The following is a 25,312-nucleotide window of genomic DNA, read 5'->3' as shown; positions in this document are numbered from 1 at the left end:
AATTCTCCACATTTTATCTTCTTAAAAATCAAAGGCTCAGTCCTAAAGGGTTAATAGAGGAATTACAAAGTAACTCTCTAGTTTGCATTTCCCATAATACTAAAATAAAGCTGCTTCTTTTAGTCCAGAAATTTGCTTTTTTAATACTGTGAAAAGCCTCCATGAATCTGTTTAACGTATTTACTTCTTTTCATCTATTCAGTGCCACTGGGCATAACCTGTAATGCAGTGCGTGTTGATATTTTGCAAAGCGCCACATGACTCACTGTACCCTAATGCGCTCCATTAATCCTGTTTGGACAGCTGGGTCCAGGCGTTTGTTAGCTGCATTCTAATTGTCCCATCTTTCTTTTTCTTCTTTTTAGTTATCTCTATGGCAAACTACTCAGGAATTTAATTTGTTGATCTTCAAAAAGCAAATTTTGCCATTAATTTGCTTTCTTTGTATGAAAAGTATTCCCAGCATGCAATTTTCTTCCATAAAATCAGTACATATCACTATTAACAATTAATCTTAAATAACAGATCACAGTACATGAGTTTTATAAATGACTAAATGGTAGCGTGGCTATAATATCACAGAAATTATTGTTGGACTGTCATAATACAAACGATACCACTTTAGATATAAATGAAGTTACTAACGTGCATACTTTTGGCATTTTCGAGATTAGCACACCATAAGCAGATGTCAAAACAATAACAAGTCCTATAAAGCAAACACAAAAGAAGACCACTAAGTAAATAAGCTTTGTATTAGTCTGTGGAATAATGGTCCCCTTACATTTATACTTAGATTTCACTTCTTACTAAAACATGAAATTCTCGGTAAGCATTGCGCAGATAACCGTAAATCCTCTATTTCCCTCTTGCAGCCGGCCTCCCTGCTGGCCAGGAGTCTTGAATCAACAACGGAGGCAAAAGAAGAGATAAACAAAAGCAACTCAAAGCGACTAGTAATTTTTGTTATGAGCAAGTTGCTGAGGTTGAATGATAGATTCTTCTAATCATTTGTGAACACTCTTAAGTGGAAACCTACATCCAGAAAACCAAACAGAACCAACTGCCTAACGGAAACTTTTGTCTGAAATAATATTTAGCCAAGAAGCAAGATCACAGCCTGCAACATGCTTTATAAAAGATAAAAGTCCAAATGAAGATTTGTTCAACTATTTCAGTGACAAAGTAGAAATGTATTACTTTTAAAGATGATCAAAGTTCCTGTAAATTGAAAAATTAAGAGAACTACATAAATGACAGGCAAGTAAAAATTAAACAACTAAAGGATTGTCCTTGAAATCAGCACATGCTCGCAAAGACCTCACTGTTTCAAGTCTATTTCATGGACACAAAGCAGCTTAAAATGTTTTACACATATTCAGTTTTTAAACTACATACTAAATTATATATATTTTTTAAACTTTCATATAAGAAAAATTAGTTTAATACTTTCTAGACCTTAAACATTTTTTTAATACCACAGTTGTCTCACCAGAGAACTCAAAAGCTTAACCAATCAGTGGGAAAAACTGTCCATTGTTTGGAGAAAGAACATTTTTAAGTATTTAAAAATAAATAGCCTTAATTTAATAAAAGTACTTGTTTTGGTATGGCTCTCTATATAAAAGACATACAGAAGTTATAAAACAATATGCAAGGAAATATTATATTTCAAAGGATTTTTTTTTTTAAAAGTTCAGAAACTAAAAGTTAAGGCAGAAGTTTAGGAAAGAAATGTTAACAAGGTATGGGCTTTTAAAATGGACATTTCTCTGGTAAACTTACCCAGTGTTCTTGACATCACAGGCAGTGCAGAGCTCAAGACCAAGATGGACACACAATTCCCAATGATCTGTGTAGAGATCAGAAAGAATATTGGGCAGTCAGAGAAAAGGATGATAAATGCAATCAATCTACACACATTCTGGGAACTTACTGTACATTCTACTTACCTGGTACTATTGTCCTGTACTTTGCTAGCTTCTTAATGATATTACTCAATATAGAATTTAAAGAGAACAAGAAATTTTTTTTATAAATATTTGAAGTTACATCTATAAAGTTCTTGAAGATATTTACAGTAGCTGGCATAAACATAAAGTTACAGAACACTTAAGTTACACCACAAACAATACATTTTACTTTATTAATTGAGGGTGCCAACTTTAAAAAGGTTTGCCTGTCAAGTAAAATAGAATGAATACATTTAATACTTCTGACTATATTTTTAAAGCCACACTACTGCTCAAGATATATAATACTACTTCTAATACACTCAACTATTAGAATATAATACCAAAAAGGTAGAAATCTAAAACCCCTAAATTCTAATAATTTATTTCCAATGTGTCCTATGCTTAATCTTTTATATTAAACAAAATAAGTTGAAAATACTGTTTAATGCTGATGATCACTTAAACTAAATGCTAAGTATCTTAAGAAGTCATAGCATTTTAAAGATAGGTAAATAAAATATATAAAATGACTTTTTCCTTTTAAGATAGGCTGAAAATATGTGATATATAATTTAAAAAAAGAAAAGAAAGCAGCTCTTATTATTCTTCATGGTCAGCCTGTGGGAATATTTTAAAAAGATGCAGTCACTATATAAGGTAACAGTCTTTGTTATTCCAAAGCCAATGACACATTGTAGGAAGTCAAATTAGCCTCAAACTACAAAATGTTTCTGAATAGAACTCTTCCTTCTTGCTTTAATTATTCAAATTTGAAATACTTTGTCCCTACTACTTGTAACAGCTAAGTTCTTCAGATTTCAAACAAGCTTCCTGAAGTACAGTTTGCACAATCAAAGTTACTCATTAGCAATACGTTTTCTTTAGAGGAGAAAGAGTCCTTTCAGTAGCCTTCTGTAGCTAGTTAACAAGCTCTGCAGTTCTATGCATTTACAAGTGAATGGATGTCATCCAAATTAAACAGAGCAGCACATCCTTTTCCCACTCATTCAGCATTTTGAAAATCTTTCAGTTTGTGTTTATGCAATTTACAAACAAATACCTATCAGCACAAATGAACCATTCAGGGCGATTACAAAATAAAACAGTTCATTTGCCTTGGAATGCAAAAGAGAAGCATAGCCACCTAACTCTTTACCTTACCTTTGTCATAGTTGTGTCATCCTTCTTGGGAATAAAGTTTCCAAAAAATCGGAGGCTATAGAAACCAACAACAGAGGACACCATAAGATAGCTGTGAGAATCAAGGAAAAACTCTCCAAAGAATGTGAGTTTCCTTAAGTCCTCACTAGTCTCCAGAAACTCTTAAGATCCAAAGGAAAAACAAAACAAAAAGCCACTTGGCGTGATTGAGAAAGACTGACTTGTTTTTCTCTTCTAGGCAAGTGTCCTAGTAAATTACCACTGTCCCAGAAAACTAAACAGAAAATTTGTTGACAATGTTCAGTTAAAGAAAGGATACAAAATCAAAATGATTTCAAGTGCAGCTCCCACAAAACCAAAAGCAGAAAGAGAAGCATTTCCTATTCCAGGACCCTGGGGGGAAAAAAATCACTTTTCAGAATTCAATGACACTATAATATTTGCTTTCCCATTCTGTTTCATAAATATAGGAATTGGAAATGTTTAATACCCCGGAATAACATCTAGATTTTCAAATGACATTAGACCTAGTTCACCAACTAATGCAAGCATGTGTTAACAATTTTAACAAGCTCAAAACATCTCTGATCTATCTCAAATGTAATTTACTTATCAAAATGATATTATGCTTATTGTTAAAAGTCTTTAATATTATTGGAAGAAATTTTTTTAAAACAGTACCACTTGAATAAGTATATAATTATTTTAATGAACCCTCCCAATAACATATACAAAAATTATATAATTGAACTATATCAGAGTAGGCTAAGCATAGAAAGAAAGTGAATGTGCATATCCCATTTCTACAGTTAAAAGTTTTCTTTCCCCAAATCTTCCTTGGGAATTCAGAGGTTTTTAAAAGATATAACTTAATTAAGACAGATTTTTTTTTAATGTAACACTACACATTTTCCCTAAACATTGTATGTATTCTCAAAACCTATTTTATCTAGACTTTAAAAAAACAAAAAAATCTAATATTTATTAATGAGACAAGACAAGCAAAAAAATAATTTCTAGTAGGAAGAATATTTTCAAAGCCTGCCAATTAAAGAACTATTCAAATATCAACTACTAATCTACTATCAGCTTTAATTATATCAAACAAAAATACCAGGAAAATTAAGAATCTATAGTCAGGGCAATAAAAAAAATAAGCCTATAATTAATATCATACATATCATATATACATTCTAATTTTGACATAAAAAAGTAAGAATACCCATGGAAATTTCATATATATATATATATATTATATATATATATATAATATATATATATAAACAAAGGCAAAGAATTATCAACTTTTCATCAATCTTTTGACATAGAAATGAATAATGCTAATAGAAAGCTTATTGGCTGGGGGAAAAACATTTTGGAAGTATTCCCTGTCTCAAGAGAAGTCCTCCAGGCAGGATTAAGATGATTTGATTTATTTACACAATCACGCATGGACTCTACCAGGTAAAAGTCCTTCTCTATGATACACTAAGAGGATGGTACAAAAATGTACCAATAGGGACTTACCCAGTGTGTGCAATGTATAAAAGAGGGTTACAAAAAGTATAGAAACCAACACAATAGATGACTTCCTGGCTCTATCAATGAATTTGGGTCTAAACAGAAGATAAAGACCAGGTTGCAGATGGAGTACTGTTGAGTGTTGTTTGCTTGAGGAATTAGGTACCTGGAACACGTTGGTAGGCTAGATACTGGGCAGTAACAGAGGGCACAAGGTCCAGCAAAAGTTAGAAGAGGGCAGAATCTAACTAGAGAATATGGCTGGAAAAAAAAAAATTAGCTGTGAGAGATACAGTATCTCCTCCGCCTCGGACTGAAAGGAAGAAATTTAGGTTGATGCTGGCTTTTTCCTAGGAGAAGAAAGTTATATATTATCTGGTTCAGAGAGAGAAGTGGCACCAAAAGTCTGGAAGAATTCGGAAGTCTTTTCTATGGGGAGTAAGAAAGCTACTGACTTAGAAAAATATAAGAAAATGTTAAAATGGGGATCCCTGGGTGGCGCAGCGGTTTGGCACCTGCCTTTGGCCCAGGGCACGATCCTGGAGACCGGGGATCGAGTCCCACATCGGGCTCCCGGTGCTTGGAGCCTGCTTCTCCCTCTGCCTGTGTCTCTGCCTCTCTCTCTCTCTCTCTCTCTCTCTCTCTCTCTCTGTGTGACTATCATAAATAAATAAAAATTTAAAAAAAAGAAAATGTTAAAATGTAAATGCTACTTTCATAATCAAAAGTTTACAGACACTCCCAGAAGTATGCCAAATATGAATCTTCAGTGATAACTACCTCCTGTACGGTGAACACATTTAAGTTGGCTAAAAGATAGGATTTAATAGAATCATCAACTTTTACAAGAGAGAAAACAAAAGTTAATTCATGAAAAGGTGTACATCTGACTCCTCCAGTACCTAAACATTTGATTCCGTTTCATAAAATGTGACTCTTTTGAAACAGTCCCTACTAACCATATACTTGGATCTTTTGCAAACACTATGAATCAATCTAATAAACTCCTTCCACATCACTACTTCACAGAGTATACATTTTCTTACAGAATTACAAATATGAACTTTGGTAAAACAAAAATAAACTATGATACAAAGTCTAAAAGGAAACTTTGCTATTTGATAAAAGGGCTGCCCAACCAAAAGTAAGAAATTAGAAACAAAAGTCATAGTTTTATAAACACTGTTTACAAAGGCTCTTTATATAAAGAAATTCATACAACCTGAAATATACATGCAGAAAGGTGATGTTTTAAATCATGTATTTGAAATACTCAGGGTATATATAGAGAACACTTTTGCAAAAGACATTTAAAGCACTTTACCCTTGTTCCCTTTGGCATGGCTGTTTCATCAACCAACAGGCAAAGAATATTACAAGCCACCAAGAGGACCGAGATGGACTACAACATAAAAAAATTAGTATCAGTTCTGAATTTCACAGATATTTTGTGAGTACACGTGTATTAAAATCTAAGTTACTAACCAAATATATGCTTCAGAACAGAGAAGAAGAGAAGACAAGACCAAAATTCTACACACAAAAAACAAAAGCAATCAAACTATATGCAAAAACTCCAGAATAAACTCTAAAAGCTTCTGCAAATTATTACAATTTCAAAGCTTGTAACTAAAGCTAATAATATAGATCCAGTTACTGACAGATTCCATCAAATGGAAGCCCACAACTCTACAGATTTAAAAAATGGTTAAAATGTTATCAGAACTAATTAATAATATAATTTTCATATCCCATCATAGAGTGAAGCAAGATACCTGCAATACCTCATCTCTTAATTCTAAATGGCACAAAAGAATGATGTCCTGCTTTCATGAGGAAATAGTTAATCTTGAGGACTTTCTAAAACTTGCCATTAATTTCCATTTTTTTCTACTGAGTTTTTCCAAATAAAAGTATAGATGGATTTTAATCCTGTAGATAGAAAACTAGTTTATAAGAAACCATTTAGCTGAGGGAGTTGTCATACTCAAATACCAAAGTAAATAAAAAATAATTTGTTTTATTTAACTTGGCAAATAAATTCTTACTGTCTCAATAAGGAGGAGAACCATAACAGCAGGATACACCAAATTTCTTTCCCATGCTGAAGCTTTTTTTCGCCTTTCTATTAGGGGAAAAAAACAAAATATAACAAAAGATTTCCAAAAATATCTCTAGATCCACATTTTCATTCCTTACTGCTACAACCAGTATGTATTATTTTTATAAAACTTCTTTTTCACAAAACATAAATTATTTTTAATTTTCTTCCACAAACTATAAAGATCAGTTTTAAAATCACTTTGCTCAATCCTAGGATGCTTACATTTTAGCTCTATAAAGACATTTCAGTTGCTAACCAAATGTACTGTTAATACCCAGCTTACTATGAAAATATAGAAATATTTGTATTTGATATAGATTTACATATTGATAGAGATTTGAGTGAGTAAAGTAACATGAGTAAAAATCCCCTCTAATCCAAAGATAAATATCTGCAGTTTTCTAAAGATTGGAAGCAAACCTCTGGCTACAGTGATCTACCTGATATCATAACAATCCTTACGTCATGAACGACTAGTAAAAAACAAATCAAACTTAACTAAGAAAAAAAATCTGCATGAAAGAATTGCAGAGCCTCCACAACAAAATTGTGAGGTCAATACTCTGAAATGGATTGATGTGATCCCTCATATTTGTACTATCTTTCCCTGAACAGTTTTCCAACATATGACTGACATGGCCCTATGAGGCTGAGAAATCAAGCAACCATCAGTAGATAAAAGAAAATGATGCTAAACCAATGCTTTCAGCAAACTCAACAGCATCAGGAAAACAAAAATTGGGAGTGTGGGGCTGCCAACACAGCCAAAATCTGAAAGGCTAGGATCCCAGAGAAAAGGAAAGAAGAAAGAAGGGAGTCTAACATTCAGCCTCTTGTCCTTCAAGGAACCAGGGACCACAGTGACCAGAAGGTACAGCAAAGAGAGAAGCAAAGCTTCTGTGAGGTTCATGTTTTGAGATGAAAACTAAAGTTCAAGGTTCACGGAGAAGGCTTGCACTTAGGAAAGCTATACACTAGGAGCAAGGCCAAACCACAAATCGACCATCCCTTGAGAAGACCAAAACTGACTCTGGAATGATCACCAGCCCAGACGGAAAGATTGGTCTAACTGCTCTAACTGCCTACCAGAAGAAAAAGTAAAGCCTCTCAAGAAGAAGAAAATATTATCCAGAGTTTTTACAGTTCTGTGTAAGAAATGCCTGACACTCCATCGAATGCTCCCTAGAGATAGGCACAAAGGAAAAAGATGATAGAAACAGACTTTCGGTTTATCCAGATATTGAACTTATCAGAAGGAGGCCTTAAAATAACTGATTAATATATTTGATAACATAAGTGACAAGCTGGCAAATGTTGTAACTTGAATCTAGAAAATAACTGAATAGGAAATTCTAGAACTGAAAAATCACTGTAACTAAAGTTAAAGAGTTCAAGAGACAGTTGGGCAATAGTTATGACACAGCTGAAAAGACAGCAATATGGAAGACACATCAACAAAAAATATCACAGATCAAAGAATATAATAAAGGAGGGTAAACTCAAAACAATACAGAGTGAAAAGGTCTAGCACATGCACAGTTGGGGTATAAAGAACTAAAAGAGAATGAGTAGAGGCAGTAATTGATGAGACGATGGCCAAAAAGTCCCCAAATGGATAAAATACATTAGGTCACACATTGATGAAGTGCCACATATCTCAGAAGAATAAACACAAAGAAAATCAAACCTAAGCACATCAGGGTAGAACTAGTAAACAAAGACATAAAGAAAATCTTAAAAGCATTAAAAAAGCACAACAATACGACTTTAACCAGAAACGAGAAGACACTAGAAAGACATCTTTTTAATGCTGAAAACTATCAAATCAGGATTCTAAATTATGTAAAAATGCCCTACCAATGAGAAGTTAAGTAAAAATGTTTTCAGGTAACAAAAAGAGAATTCATTGCCAACAAACCAGCACTAAATGAAATGCTAGCAGATGTTTTTCAAGCAGAAGCTGAATGAACACTGGCAACACAAATCAGAGATATACAAATTAAAACACCAGTGAAAACCACTTCATGTCCACTAAATTGGTAAAAATGGAGTCCAGCACCGTCAATTGTTGAGAAAGATGGGGAGAAACATGAAGTCTCACTAAAGCCTAAAACAAATGCAAAATAATACAACTACCTGATAAAACAATTTGGCATTATATTAAAAAGTTGTATATCCATAGACTCAATAATTCCACCTCCAGGTATGTACATTGAAAAAACATACATACCAAGAGATATGCAGAAGAATGTTTATACCAATACATTCATAACAAAAGATAAACATATCCAGTACCCATCAACAGCAGAATGAACAAAGTAATTTTAGACAATATGACGTTCACAAAAATAAACAGGAGAGCACCATATAGAATGGGAGAAGGTATGTGCAAAGGATATATCCACCAAAGGGTTAATATCCAAAATATATAAAGAACTTCTAGGGCAGCCCGGGTGGCTGAGCTGTTTAGTGCCGACTTCAGCCCAGGGTGTGATCCCAGAGACCCAGTATCGAGTCCCACGTCAAGCTCCCTGCAAGGAGCCTGCTTCTCCCTCTGCCTGTGTCTCTGCCTCTCTCTCTCTTTCTGTGTCTCTCATGAATAAATAAATAAAATCTTAAAAAAAAAAAAAAACTTCTACACCCCTACATGAATTAAAAAATGAACAGAGACTTGAATAGACATTTTTCCAGAAACAACAGATGGCCAACACAGACACATGAAAAGATGTTCAACATCATTCATCATTATGGAAATGCAATCAAAACCACAATAAGAGGGGATCCCTGGGTGGCTCAGTGGTTTGGCGCCTGCCTTTGGCCCAGGGCACGCTCCTGGAGTCCCGGGACCGAGTCTCACATTGGGCTCCAGGCATGGAGCCTGCTTCCCCCTCTGCCTGTGTCTCTGCCCCTCTCTCTCTCTCTCTCTCTCTCTCTCTCTGTCTATCATGAATAAATAAATAAATCTTTAAAAAAAAACACAATAAGATATAACCTGGTACCTGTCAGAATAACTAAAATCAATAACACAAGAAATAACAAGTGTTGGCAAAGATATAGAGAAAAAGGAGCCCTCATATATACTGTTGGTGGGAATACAAACTGGTGCAGCCACCTTGGAAAACACTATGGAGGTTCCTCAAAAATTAAAAATAGAATTACCAAATGCTCCAGTAATTCCCATACTGAGTATTTACCCAAATAAAACAAAACACTAATCCAAAAAGAAATATGCACCCCAATGTTTATTGCAGCATTAATTTAAAATAGCTAAGACATGGAAAAAACTCAAGTGTTCATCCATAGATGAATGGATAAAGAAGATGTGATATATATACATTTGTACACACATACACACACGGATATTACTCAGCCACGAAAAAGAATGAAATCTTGCCATCTGCAACAACATGGATAGAGCAAGAGTGTACTATGCTAAGTGAAGTTAGAGAAAAACAAATACCATAGGATTTCACTCACATGTAGAATCTAAGAAACAAAACAAATAAAAGACAAATAAAAAAAAACAGACTCTTAAATACAGAGGAAAAAACTGGTGATTGGCAGAAGGGAAGTGGGTAGAGGATGAGTGAAACATGTGAAAGGAATTAAGAGTACACTTATCAGGACAAGCACTAATAGAAGGAATTGTTGAATCACTATACTGTACACCTGAAACTAATATAACACTGCATGGTAATTACACTTCAATAAAAAAGAAAAATGAAAATAAATAAATTTTCAATAACAAAACACTGGACTTCATTTCTGAAGATGGAATAACTACAGGGACCAATATTCCATGCAAGTTGAAATAATTAGGAAACAAAAAAATACACGCATATGAAACAATTACAGGACACCGCATGTGTGAATCACAGAAAGACAATGATCTCTGAGAGATGGGAAGCAAACAAAGCAACCCCTGGGTTTGCCCCTGCTTACTGTCTTGAGACAGTTTCCTGGCCAGAGTACAAGGCACAGGAACCCACACAGCCCTGCTCACTCCTTGAGTTGATATAAAATGAGAGTGTGGAGAGACCAAGTTAGCTGGACTGTATAGAGCAAAGTACCACTGGCAAAAGTCCTCAGAGAAAGAACTCCACAGATCTTCAAAGGGTCATAGTTGAGTCTTCAGTGAAGATCAGCTCAGATATGTGAGCAAACAACCCACAGCTGAAGAAAGGACCACCCAAAAAAGTTAGATGGAGCAGCATCCAACCATCATAAAGTGCCAAGAATAGGGCCTGCTCCCATAAGACAAGAATGAGACCTCATAAATCATGAGCATTGTTGCCTTAGAACAACTGGCCCTAGAGGAAATGCTACTCTAGCCCAGCCTGACAAGCCTTCAGAGCAAAGCCCAAGAATATCAAACTGTTTCCAAGTAACTTAACTGCATCCCAGAAAAAAAGTTCCACACTTATAGGAATACAAAAATATCAGTGCCCAGCAATAAGATTCTCACCATCCACCTTCCAATCTAAAATTGCCAGGTATTAAAAAAAATAATAATAATAAAAAATAAAATAAAATTGCCAGGTATGCATAAAAGTATAAGAAAAATCAATCAAAATCTATCAAGAACTAAACACAGAAATTAGAATTAGCAGATAAAAACATTAAAACTATTATAATTATATTCCGTATTTTTTAAAAAGTGGAGGACACAGACTAAACAGTCTAAAAAGAACTTCTAAATATAAAAACTGCAGTGTCTGAGGGGCATCTGGGTTAAGTCAGTTGAGCTCAGGGTCTTGATCTCAGGGTCCTGAGTTCAGGCCCCACATTGGGCTCCAAGTGCAGCCTGGAGCCTATTTAAAAACAAAACAAAAAAAACTGCAGTGTTTGAGAATACAATAGATGGAATTAAATGCTGTTTAGACCCTCAAAAGGAAAGATTAGTATACATGAAGATATAGTAATTACTATCCAAAATGAAACATCCTGAGAAAAACATCCAAAAAATAAAGGAAAATCCATGAGTTTTGGGCCAGTGTACATGTAATTGGAGCCTCTGAAAGGAGCACACAGAGAGGAAAAAGAAAAACATTTAGAAAAACAATGGCCAAAAATGTTTCAAATTAGATGAAAACTATAAATTCCCAGATCCAAGAGACTCAGTGAACCCAAAGAATAAGAAGCATAAAGAAAGCCACTTTAAAGGACATTTGAATCAAATTGTTCAAAGTCAATGACAAAGAGGACATATTAAAAGCAGAGAGAGAAAAAGGACAATTCAAATGATGAGGATGACAGAAGATTACTTGTCAGAAATAATGCAAGTCAAGAGACAGTGGAGTGACATCTCCAAACATCAGCATCTGAAAAGTCACTTTATGCATGTACAAAACAAACAAAAAAGGGAGTACATATATGCTTATCCCCTCCCCAAACTAAAAGGCAGTCTGTACCAATAGCTATTGGATACACTGGAAGATTGTACCATAAACTAAAGATTTCATAACTTTTTGACTATTTCAGACTATAGGAAAGTCTTTGGAAAGAATCCAAGACCAGTGCACAAGTCAAGAACAAAAACGTACAGTACCTAATTTTGTCTTAAGAGTCTTCACATTTTCAAGTTCTTGTTCCAAATCCATTATGTTGTAATCCACTGATGAAGACAGTCCTATCAAAAGCAAAAATATTTTAGGAGTAGAACAGAACCTTAACAGCACAGAATTTGTAGCCCTCACATTTAATTAAAATACAAGATAACACATGACAAATTCTGATCACTGACAATAAAAACAAATGCTGCTGTGATTCATAGAAAAATCCATTTCTTCATTACTTAAGACTTCCAAGTTCTTGCTGATTAAATACTTCATGTTTCCTAGAAAATGCCCTACTTTGATAAAATTTTTACTTGATCTGTTAATTTTTCATTAATGATAAAAGTATCATATGCTTATTATAGAAAGTGAAAGAAATTCATGATCTTCTTCTCCATCCCATCCTCCTAGAGTCACAATTGGCCAACAGCCTAGTTGATGATTCCAAATCTTTCTTCATGATCATGTAAATATCCACATATACATATATACCACACATGATTTCTGCTACATATTTTATAAGAATGAGTTAAATTGGACACATTTAGCCTGCTTTCATAATCAGACATCTATGTTTACAGATAGTGCCAACTCCCTTAACAACTGAATAACATTCAGTTATGAAACATTCAATTATCCAACATTCCACAGTATGGATGCACTTCAATTTATTTCAGAGTTATTCCACTTACAACTAAGCAACAAAAATTTCTGGATGCATATCCAGTACATTCTAATTCTATTGTTTCTGTAAGACAAATTCCCAAAATTCTGATTGCTGAGCCAAAGGTTATAACCATTTACAGTTAAGAGATATTTAGCCCGGCCGAGATAGCTCAGTTGGGAGAGCGTCAGACTGAAGAGATATTTAAAGGTTACTTCATTCCAAATATTGTAATTTATTATAATGATTTAAATATCATAATATTTTTTTTAAATGGGGCACCTGGGTGGGTCAGTAAGTTAAGCATTGGGCACTTGATTTCAGCTCAGGTCATGATCTCAGGATTATGAGATCATGTGTGACAGGTTCTGCATTGGGCATGGAATTCTCTCCCTTCCCCTCTCTCTGCTGTTACCTCCATACATGCTCTCTCTCACTCTCTCTCTCAAAAAAGAAAGAAAGAAAGAAAGAAAGAAAGAAAGAAAGAAAGAAAGAAAGAAAGAAAGAAAGAGAGAGAGAGAGAGAGAGAGAAAGAAAGAAAGAAAGAAAGAAAGAAAGAAAGAAAGAAAGAAAGAAAGAAAGAAAAGAAAAGAAAAGAAAAGAAAAGAAAAGAAAAGAAAAAAGAAATTATTGTAATAATTTACATTTCCATTCATAGCTTTTGAAAGTACCCATTTTCTTCCTATATCTTCCCTGCACTGGATGTTGTAATTCTTGAATTTTGGCCAGTATGATGGGGAAAAAAAATGTTTTCTTATTGTTACTTTAACATGCACTTCCCTAAATGGGGTTGAGCATCTTTCCAGATGTTTAACACATGGATTTTCCTATTCATGGTTTCTACTTATTTCTATAATGACTTGTATATCTCCATACTCTATTTGTTAAATTCTGAAATGGATAAATTAAAATTCCCCACTACAAATGTACCTTTATTGAGGTCTCAACTTTTAAGAATTTTTCCATTATGTATTTGTATTTGTCTGCTAAATTTTTTGGGTTCCTATAAGACTGTTATACTCACCTTATGAATCATACCTTTTAACTTTAGATAATGATCCACTTTGTCTTTAAGGTTTTTCTGCTTAAAATCTGTTTTGTGGACCTTCAGTTCTACGATCTTTTTGTTTTTACCTGTCTTAGTTACTTACTGATTTATTACAAACTTGCATATAAGAGACAAAGAAAGATTAAAATTAAAGGTATAGATATGTGTGTATATCAGCTGAATCTTATTTGAGGTTTAACCTTATCAGAGTTTGTTGGTTATGAGCAACTGAAGTTGACTGGTTAAAACAGAAAAGGAATTCACGAGACAGAACCAGTAGGAAAACTTCCAGTTTTCCTGGAAAGGAGAGGAACCACGCAGCTGGGGGCTCCAGGTGGCAGGAACAGATGGACTGTCTCCTCATAGTATTACACCTGGGATGCATCAGTCCCAACCATTTTCAATCATCATGTTGCTATGATCAAGAATGAACTTTTCAGTCTTTATGTGGCTAGGTTCAAGAATAAACTTTCAGTGTCCTAATGACCTAGCTCGAATTCCTTGAGTAGGGGAGGCAGAGAACTTTGACAAGCAGTTCCATAGATATGATCAAATAGGAGAAACAGTAAAGCCAAATCAGATGCTTTTTCTAGTAAAGAAAAAAGAGCTACGGGTGCTTATAGCAAAATGGTTGAATAACCCAATCTGACAGGCTCTATTCCTTAACAGTGGAATTCAGCCCATTTACATTTAGTCAAATAGAGTATTTGCATTCAGTATAACTTTGTATAACAGCTGATAAATTTGATTTTATACCCTGCACACTACTTGTCTGAACTTTAATTTTTTTTTTATTTTATTTTTATCAAAATGAAATGGGCACAGAATTCCAAGTGCCACATCCCGGCACAAGGCACCTACACACATGCCACCTTCCTCCAAAAGACTGTCACTTCAGGTCATTTAGCTGATTCTTTCAGTATCTATCTTCTTAGCACTAAATCAACAGCTTCCTTTGCTGCTGGGTCTTGATTTTCCAGCTCTAAGTATTAACTATGGCCTTCCTACCAAACCACACCCTTGGCCATTTCCTCCCTCTCCCAATGTGGATTATTGGACATCTTGGTTACATCAATATTTGATGTCTTCATTATTACAAAAGAAATGCCACCCACTGCTTACCTATATAATAAACTATGACTAGCTTTCCTTTCTTCCATAATAGTATTCTTTTCTATCCCTATAATTAGTCATTTTTCTCATTTGCTTAGTCCTCTATGTACTTAACACTATCTTGAAGCCACCCTCTCCTCCCAAATGTATTTTTCAATCAGTGTTTAAATTCCTTTTATCCCATTCATTTCATTATCTGGGAGCAATTTCTCCTGGAGTCATGAGACCTGCTTTGGTCTGGACCAGCTGCTCTCTAGGCCTGATGCACCCTGGCATCCTGGGCCCTGTGGCACATCTCTGATTTACAACTCAGTCTTTCCCACTGCTTCAATCTCTCATCTAGGTGGCACATGGCCTCCCCAGCAGCTTGCAAAGATAGGGTGAACGGGAGATAGTATTTTTGAGACTACACGAGTCTGGATATTTTACCTTTGCTCTTATGGTTTGGTTAAATATGGAAATCTACATCATAACTAATTTTCCTTCAGAGTAAGTCACCGTTCCACTGTCTTGCAGCTTCTAGTGTTGCTCCTGAGAAGTCAGAAAAAGTCCTTCCTGTCTCCGTATGAACTGCTTCCCGTCCTGTGAAATGTACGGAATCTTTGCAGTGTTCTTGCATCGAGTCCCCTTCAATGGATGATACAGGGCACTAGTGAGCCCTTCCAATCTCCAAATTTACATCCTTCAGATCTGAGAAATTTTCTCTCCTCCTCCCACTTGGAATTCCTAGTAGTTGGATGTTAGATATCCTGAACTGGTTCTCTAATATTATTAACTCTTTTCTCCTATTTTTGTCATTTTGACCTATCTTCTAAAAAAATTTCCTTATCTTCTAGCCTTTTGGATAGGTCATTATTTCTAATTATCAAGTGTCCCTTTCTGTTCACTAGATATTCCATTTTTATGGACTCCCGACCTTCCTCATGACTGCAATCTTGGTCTCCTTCAGGGTATTAACAACAGGTATATTTTTATGTATTTTTCTCTAGTATATATTGTCTTCTTCGAGGTCTTTCTTGTTTTGGCCTCTTATTTCATGTTGCTCAGAAGCCTGATGAGCCTTAGAGGGCTGCTCATATTTAAGAATAAAGCACTGGGGTGCTGGGGTAGCTCAGTCAGTTAAGAATTTGACTCTTGGTTTCAGTTCAGATCATGATCTCAGGGTCATGAGATCAAGCCCTACGTCAGGCTCCACGTTCAGCATGGAGTTTGTTTGTCCCTCTCCCTCCCCCTGTTCTTCTCCCCACCACTCCAATGTGCTCTCTTTCTCAAATAAAATCTTTTTTTTTAAAGATTTATTTATTTATTTATTCAGAGAGAGAGAGACAGAGAGGCAGAGAGAGACACAGGCAGAGGGAGAAGCAGGCTCCATGCAGGGAGCCCGACGTGGGACTCGATCCTGGGTCTCCAGGATCACACCCTGGGCTGCAGGCGGCACTAAACCGCTGTGCCACCGGGGCTGCCCTCAAATAAAATCTTTGAAAAAAAAAAAAATGACCTACAAAACATGCTAAGTTGAAACTCAAGAGTGTGTGGGTGGTGGCTGACAACTATGAGACTTCATGCTGGGTAATCCAGCCAGGTCTTTCACAGAGGACACCCCACTGCTGGCATCTGTGGGGCTTTCCTCCTAGGCTAGACAGCCTCCACAGATAAGACTCTTTGGATCTCTTCCTTGGCATATTAAAGCTTGACTGTCCAAGTGAAGGGAGATAGGAGCCTGTGAGCACTCACCCCATCCTCTACTTAACACTGTGTCTAGGCCACAGCCTCTGTTTCACTTTCTGGAGAACAACTCTCCCTCTTCTCTTGGGATAGGAAAGAGGCAGTGCCTGACACCTTGGATAGAGGGAAAAGATCTGGGGATCAAATTGCTTCATCAACAGGATTTTCAACCAACCCTCTTTACCTTAAACTTCCTCCACTCTATCTCCACATTTCCATATCTGATGGTGCCACTTCCTGAGACTTTGGGCAATTCTGGGATATAAATCAAACACATGGCTTAGGATTTAGATTCCTTGGGTCTGCTAAACTGATTACTTCTAAGATTTTCTCAGGTCTGCTAAATTCCAAAATTTTATTGGGATTTTCTCTCAAGTTCTCATTCTCTGAACATTAGTATTCTCATATGCAAAATGAGATATATTTAGGATGTTTTCCACTGAATCAAAAACATCAATTCAAAGTAACTTAAAAATTAAGAAAACAATTTCATGAAATTACAAGTTTAGACACAGAGTGGGCTTCAAAGTTGATTTTCCCACAGCTCAACAATGACATACAGGGACCAAGCTCTGCCATCTACAAGTCGGCTTATGAAGACTGGTGGCTCTCTCTCCTTTATGTAATTTCATAATTTCCATTTATTTTGCTCTTTATTTCTTCTTTTCCCAGCTTGAAGAATTTCTGTTTATTCTTTTTCCCCATGTTAATCTGGCATTTCAGTGGTTACTTTCTCTTGTTAACACAGGTAGACTTGTATTTTTTTTTCAATATAACAGTTATAACCCAATAGTGATGTTTTACTGAGTAACTTTTCTGCACCAAGGTGAAACTTTCACAGTACTTTTATCTATTTTTTCATTGCTTCCCAATCATCCTAAATCCTGGATTTTGCTGGGATTACTTTAAAGTATTTAGTATACTGGGCACCTGGGTGGCCCAGTTAGTTAAGCATCCAACTCTTGATTTCAGCGCAAGTCATGATCTCAGGATTGTGAGATCAAGCCTGACATGAGGCTCCACACTGGGCATGGAAGCTGCTTAAGACTCTCTCCCTCTGCCTCTCCCCTAACCTCCTCAAATACAATCAATCAATCAAGTATTTAGTATAAGATTATTACTAGATTTTTCTTTCAGTATAAAAGTTGCCATATCCTTAATGCTTAGAATAGTTTCTAGCACAAATTAGATACTCAATATACAGATATGAAATGAAGCAATAAATGAATGCCTTTTTTGGCCCTAACATACATACAACATATTTATAAATATGAGTTTTTCATTGCAATCTTCCCCCCCACACCCTTAAAACTAACAATACTATTCAATAATCCTTAGCAGGTTACAAACGGGAGGTTTGATGTTGATTTCTCTCTTCTTTATAAGTAATTTTTCTATGTGAAAGCTTGTAAGGTGTTTTATTATCACTACTCTTGGAATTCAACAATGTTACACAATAAATCTAGATCTTTAAATGTCCTGCTTAATAATCTTGTCTAGGACTCTATGGTCTTTTAACCTGCACTAAAATCTTTCTTCAGTTCATTGACATTTTCTTCTATTATCTATTTACTTAACTTTTTTCTACTTCTTCTTTTTCCTCCTTCTAGATGTTTATTATTTAGATTAAGTAGCTCATCTCTACAGTCTATGTCAGCCATTTCATTGATGTTTCCCTCTCTTCGTACTTATGGTCTCTGACATTAAATAGTTTTCCCATTGATTCTACCAGATAATTCAATTTTTAGAAAGACTACACTCCTTCCCTATCACTACTATAACAAAGTACCATAAACTTAGTGGCTTAAACACTACAAATTTATTATCTTACAGTTCTAGAGGCCAGAGGTCTGAAATCTAGGTGTCAGCAGGATTGTGTTCCTTCTGGACACTCTAAGAGAGAATCTGTTTCCTTGTCTTTTCCAGCTTCTAGAGGCACCTGCACACATTGACTCATGGCCCCTCCTTCAAGTCTCTCTACCTTCACTTCCACTATCATCTCCTTCTCTGATCCTCAGTTTTAACAATGCCATGAGGACACTGGGCCCACCAGATCATCTAGGATGATCTTGAGACCTTTCACCTAATTACCTTACAAAGTCCCTTTTGCCATGTAGGGGACATGTTTTTAGGATCAGGGTGATTAAGACATGGATACTTTTGCAGGGTCACTATTCTGCCTACCACAAGGACTATTTCATCTTTTATCTACCGAATTTTTAATTTTTTTTTCACATTGTAGGTGGTCTTTTTCTTCTCTCATTATGTTTCCTTAAAAGTCCATGTTACTTTTTGGGTCTAAGTACAAATTCTTATTTGTCTCTCCATTAAATTTTAACCTCAGTGGGAATCATCGTTCTAGATTCACATCTTAATCTTCATCACTCAGCCTTAAGTGAGTGATCATTTTTCTTTACTCACTGTTCTGTTCTCTTCACACTGAATCAGGTCAGAGAGTCCTTCAAACAATGACAAACCATTATGAGGTCCCAGTAATTTCTGTTTTGGGGGCCTGGGGATGAACTGGCCAGAAACAATGATTCAGGAAGAAGCATCAGTGCTCTGGGACAGCACTCCTTCCTCAAAGGTAGAAAGAAAACAAAGGATTCAGGCCGGAAGTGCAAGATGGCAGGGGTGCTAATGCAATAGGGGAATTCAGTAGTATTTCTGAAATGCTGTGTTTTTTTTTTTTTTCTTCAGGTGACACAATGCTAGGTACACAATAGAGAGTTAATGCTGATTTACTTGCATACAAAAACTAAAAATACATTCTCATTATCTCCAAACAAGTATGCTTTCATTAAATGACTAGATTTACCCAGAATAACAATTTTCAAAGACATTATCATCCTTTATTATACATATGTATCATTACTTAAGTGAGAAGAACAAGCTTGTTTAGGCAGAATTTTCCATTATATATGACCAGAAGGAACAATGGCTATTGTAAGGAATCAAGACACATTGAAACACACATTGGAATGTGATGTGAATTTAAGTTGCACTAGAAAAAAATCATCAAAATATCCTGAACAATTGTATTATCCTTACTTTATTTCAAAATGAATCTAACATGTTCCATGTCAGCATTGTCTAGTCAATAAGTCAAATTGGTAGACAAAACCTGTCTGGACTAGTCATGAAAAATAAAAAGGGATTCTCCAAGAAAACCACAAAGCAGCTCATTTAAGGTCAATTTAACGGTATTATTCTGTTTTTCTTCCAGCCTCGACACAAGATTTCACTACCTCAAAGGAAATTAGAAGAGTATCTATTTGCATTCCCCTAGGTGATTGGCAGTTCAACACCAATTAGTTCAAAATTACACTGTTACTAGCGTGCAATAAAAACAACACCTTTCATCTTCCTTACACAGGTAAGAATACCTTCAGAGCCAATAACTTTGATCAAGTAAGTATTTTTGATCCTGCCCCACCCGTCTCTTTGGATTCAGGAAAACTAATAGCTGAAGGCAACTTTTCCCGGCTTTATTCTTAAGCTGAAAAACTAGTGTGGTATTGAAAATATTTTGCTTCCAAGATAACAAAATTTCCCAAAGCCCAGCATTTCTTCAATAACTAAGCCTTAATATATGACAACTTTAATGGACATTCATATGTTAAAGGGCAGATACTAATTATTTAATTTAAAATATGTAATACATTTTTAAAAATAAATATAAATCTCTATGTTGGTATGTAAACAATTCAAATAACATGAAGCAATAAATCTCCCTAAACAATTTAGTGTCCTAAACTAAGTCTCATAATAAATACTATTTAGAAGTAGACACCTCTGGTATAAACAGACTAGTTTTTCATTTAACTTTTTAATTTAGCATATAGCCAAAAAAAGTTGATTAGAAAATCTGTTGCTTAAGTAACACTTTAAAACTTTGATTATGCTTAGTATATTAAATTGACCAATGTGATCTCTATCAATACACTATAAGGTCCCTCAAGTACTTTTAATTATTTCTAATCACTTAGATAATTTGTTTAAAGCCCAAGACTCCTAAAATTTCGTAGAGTGTCTCCATCCTCTAAGCAAACACCAATTACTGTTCAGCACACAGCCACTGCAGATGAGGCAGACCCCCCAGAAAGTTTTTGAAAACTGAAGCCTAGACATTCAAATCTCTAAAGCATCTATCTCAACATCAACACAAACTCTTGTTATTTTCTACAGAAGAGATGGACAATCTATACATTCAAACACACTATTTCTATTCCATTTGTAATGCTAATATTTGTTAAAGTATTAGTTTCTATTTACTAGTGACATATCCATAAAATATAGCTAAGTACAAAAATCAAGTAATATAAGATTCTTGATATTGAACACAATTTGAAAATCAAAATTCAAATACATTTTCATTATAAATAACCACAAGCAAGACAGAAAATACTAAACAATCAGCTTTAAAAACATTATAAAAAGCTATGTACCAGGGAGCCTGGAGCTCAGTTGGTTAAGCCTCTGGCCTCACCTCAGGTCACGATCTGGGGGTCCTGGGATTGAGCCCCAAATCAGGCTCCGCAGGGAGTCTGCTTGTCCTTCTGCCCCTCCTCGAGCTCATTCTCTCTCTCTCTCTCTTTCTCTCTCTCAAATAAATAAGATACAGTATTTTTTAGAAAAAGCTATATATAATTAATTGTTTGGCTTTTTTTTCCACCTTAGATATAAGCTATTGGTAAATCTTAAACTTGATATTAAGATTATTTTTTAAACTTATTTATATATGGTACTATCAGGAATACTATCATCCAAATAGGTTATGGTTGAATAAGCAGCTCATGTATATTAAATTTTATCTTCTGCTAAAAAATTTAGATCATTTATATCATATCATTTATAGAAAATATATGATACTTGACTCTTAAGTAATTCTACAGTTACTCCAAACTATTCCTCATCACTGATATATATAATCTTACATCTCTTCAGTCACCTCATTTCATCTTGCAACATATCATTTGGCCACAATTTATAGTCAAGAAAGTGATTATATGGCCCAAGAAGCTGAATAAATAGTTAACAAGGCATCTCTCACTGTTTGAGATGTTAGGATCCAAATGCTGGTGATCTTACTGGGAAAAAAAAAATTTAATTAGTTTCACCAGTAGTTAATATTCTTTCTTGTTAGCTCAGGAAGTCAAGATATTATTAAACACTTTCTTCTAGCATAGTATTGTCCAAAAGGGGGTCACTGAGTGTCAACAATTTTTGCTATATATGTTGTTGATGAGAGCTGACACTTGATCACCTTCAGCCAGCCTAAGCTCAACATGCTCAAAGTGGCCCAGGGACTGATATATTTGCAATATTCTCAACTTCAGTGATATAACCAACAGAGATCGTATTCATGGAATAACCACTGTAGGCTATAGAAGAATAGCTAGAGAAGGTCAAGATGAAAGTATGTAGAGAACATAAGATAAGATTGGGATAGAAGCTTCCTTACAATATTAAGGGTGTTACCTGAAAGGCGTCAGATAAGTAATGACCAAATCAGCAAACTGTTCTGACAGTGATGATAAAAAATGCCTCTAACAGGATGCAACTACTCTAAACCAAGTGTAAATACCACCGTAAACCTTGGCATCATCATAAAACTGCCTGGCAAACTCAACTCAGTGACAATAAGCAAGGTTCCAAGACTGATGGTGACCAATTGCTTCTGACAGGTAACTAAGTTCCATAAAAAGATCGAATGAGTTATTTTTTTCAATCTCCTATTTTTCAGAATACAAAGGTACTGCAACTTGACACACCACAAAAATGAAACAAGTATATTTTCTGTGCTCTTAAGAATAAAGAATACAAAAAAAAAAAAAAAGAATAAAGAATACAAGCTTCAATGAAAAAGGCTTTTAAAGGAAGATCAAAATCAAGCAGGAAAGTAATTACTACCAAAAGTGATACACTAACTTTTTATCATGAAGATGAAAATAGTACCTAACAAAATTGAATTGAATCATTAAGTTCAAAGTCTACAATATTTTTAAATAAATTACATTAAAAGAACTGTCAAGGTTTTGAACTTAAACAATAAAAAATAATTCCTATTCATTATGGTACTTCTAAAGTTACCCAGTACACCCAAAGGCTATATACACACGAAAGCTAATTATTTCAATTAATGCTGTTGCATTACTTAAACATTTAAACATGCTAATGATATATGCATCCTCTTAATCCTGGGTAGGAATTACAAAAGATTTTCTACCACAATTAATGTAATGGGACTTTCTGTTGGGCTACTCTTCTAGGGTCTTGAAGTAGAAATGGATTTTGATTGCTCGTATTTCATGGCTTCACACTAAGGGAAATCACCTTATCTCTGCTTCTTTACTAACACTCCAGGGCATAAGGTCCTCCAGCCCCACAATCTTGGTTTGTCTTCAGAGGTCTCTACTGTGGGCCTTCCTAAATGTTGTCTCCATGTAATTCTTTTATCCTATCACCAAATTTTATTTCTTCTTCCTTCTTCACTTCTTTTGGTAAAATGACAACTCTCCATCATGCAATGTTTTTCATCTATTCATTCACTCATGCAACAAGTATTTACTACCAACCCACTATATGGCTGGGGATAGTGGGATCAGGAATACAGAAAGGAAGAAAATAAACAAAAATCCTTGCCTATACAGTTCCTGTTCTACTATGAAGAAACTGGCAATATATAAAAAGTAAAAACAGTGGGTCAGAAGGTGAAAGTGTTACAGGAAAACATAAGGCAGGAAAGAGGGAAAGAAGTGCCAGGGCAGAGGTGGAGCTTAGCAATATTAATCATATCCACAAGGCCTCAATGTGGAAAAGCCCACTGAGAAGGGGATCTTTAGATAAGACCTGGAAGACAGGAGGCAGAAGGGAAACACATTACAATGCCCGAGATAAGAGGCAACTGGCCATGGTTGAAAAGCAAGAAGTTTGCAATAAAGGAAGTCAGAGGGTACATGGGGGGCTGAAAGGGAACCACTGCAAAAACTACCTTTATTCAGATTGAAAAAGGACACCACTAAAGTTCTGTGCGCAAATAAGTGAGAAGATCTGACTCATAAGGCCAAAGATAGACCCATGGAGGCTAATTAGGAAACTACTGTAAAATTCTAACCAAGAGGTGATTGTTACTCAAACCAAGGTGGTGACATGCAAGCAGATACTTTGAAGCTAGAGCCAACAGCTTTGTTAAAGGATTCCATATGGGAGTTAAGAGAACAAGACTCTGAGGAATTGGCCTGAGCATCTAAAAAAATGGATTTGCCATCTATAAAGACAGGTCAGCTATAACAGAAGCAGAAATGGGGAATAAAATCTTTAGCTGATTTTGTTTATTTTTTTATTTTTTTATTTTTTTATTTTTTCTTTAGCTGATTTTGGAGAAGACATGTTTCAGATGCCTATTAGGCATCCAAGTAGGAATGTCTATTAGATGGATGGAGAGGTCAGAGGAAAGGTCAGCAGCATATAGATGGTATTTAAAGCCATAAGACCAGATTAAGATAACCAAAAGAATACAGGTAAACAAACATGAGAACTGTTTAAGGACTAATGCATGAGGCATGCCACTGTGAAGAAGCTATGGACACAGAGAAAAACCAGCAGTTTTTTGAGAAGCAGTAGCTCATTAAGTAAAAAAGAACAAGGAAAGTATGGTGAATGGATAACCAAGTGGAATGAGGAGTGTGGATGAGTACTCCGAAGTCACTGGGCAACTTGATAACAGCATGTCAGTATAGCAGTGGAGGCAAGAGTGGCTACAAAAACAACTGTGGAGCACAGAAATGAAAACAATGAGTGTACAACCCTACAAGTTCTGCTACAAAGACCAGCAAAGCAATGAAATGGTGAGCCAGAAGGCATAGGTCAAGATAGTTTGATTTCATTTCCTTCCTTCCTTCTTTCCTTCTTTCTTGCCTTCCTTCCTTCCATTTGTTCATTCTACTAGAAAAATTATAGCATATCTCTATGCTGAAGGAAATGATCCAGTTGGGGAAAGACTGGTTATGTCAGAGAAATAGTAGAATGGCCATAGGTATATCCTTGAATCAGGGAGAAGGGACTGAATCCAGTGCATGAGGGGAGGGCTGAGCTTTGCCAGAAGCATGGACAGCCTAGCCATAGGATCAGGAGAAAGGCAGCATGTGCAGGGGGAGTTGCAGGTAGATGAATCAAAATGATTTGTGTCAACATTTTGGCATGCTTGCTTCTATTTTCTCAAGAAAAGAGGAAGCAAGGTCTTCAGCTGAGACTGATGGTGAAGAAGTCTTGAGAGAAGACATAAAACAGTCATCCAGGAGAATGTAAAGTATGTTTAAGCTAGTGGTCATATATTTAAAGAAAGGCCAGGCAGGCGTTACCAGTTAGTCAGCTGAACAGGCGTGCATGCTGAGAACATGAAAAGCTGGCTACGACTAAGGCTAGAGTTTGGCTAAGCAGAGAGAGGGAAAGGGAATTGGGAGA

At 35.5% G+C, this 25,312-nt stretch overlaps 1 protein-coding gene and 1 long non-coding RNA gene across 14 annotated transcripts in view; one reads left to right on the top strand and one right to left on the bottom strand.

The window, feature by feature from the left end:
• LMBR1 (limb development membrane protein 1) overlaps window positions 1–25,312 on the bottom strand; it is a 146,423-nt gene that overhangs the window by 24,942 nt on the left and 96,169 nt on the right. For 10 of the 13 annotated variants that reach the window (XM_077849529.1, XM_077849526.1, XM_077849530.1 and 7 more), the window contains 6 exons: window positions 12,290–12,370; window positions 6,686–6,762; window positions 5,962–6,039; window positions 3,436–3,509; window positions 3,117–3,207; window positions 1,786–1,852 (listed from right to left, as the gene is read on the bottom strand). In XM_077849529.1, coding sequence (XP_077705655.1) covers window positions 1,786–1,852; window positions 3,117–3,207; window positions 3,436–3,509; window positions 5,962–6,039; window positions 6,686–6,762; window positions 12,290–12,370 — 468 coding nt within the window. Of the gene's footprint in view, window positions 1–653; window positions 710–1,785; window positions 1,853–3,116; window positions 3,208–3,435; window positions 3,510–5,961; window positions 6,040–6,685; window positions 6,763–12,289; window positions 12,371–25,312 lie in introns of all 13 variants that reach the window. The other 3 variants (XR_013353109.1, XR_013353108.1, XM_077849527.1) reach the window with 1 other exon arrangement.
• On the top strand, window positions 13,386–22,755 carry LOC144284673 (uncharacterized). Its single transcript, XR_013353113.1, has 3 exons — window positions 13,386–13,592; window positions 20,073–20,222; window positions 22,593–22,755. It is a non-coding gene; the product is annotated as an uncharacterized LOC144284673 (long non-coding RNA).

The sequence above is a fragment of the Canis aureus genome, chromosome 15 (assembly GCF_053574225.1).
Source record: "Canis aureus isolate CA01 chromosome 15, VMU_Caureus_v.1.0, whole genome shotgun sequence".
Taxonomy (NCBI): Eukaryota; Metazoa; Chordata; class Mammalia; order Carnivora; family Canidae; genus Canis; species Canis aureus.
Note: the sequence above shows the minus strand (reverse complement) of the source record. Positions and strands in the feature narration are given on the sequence as shown.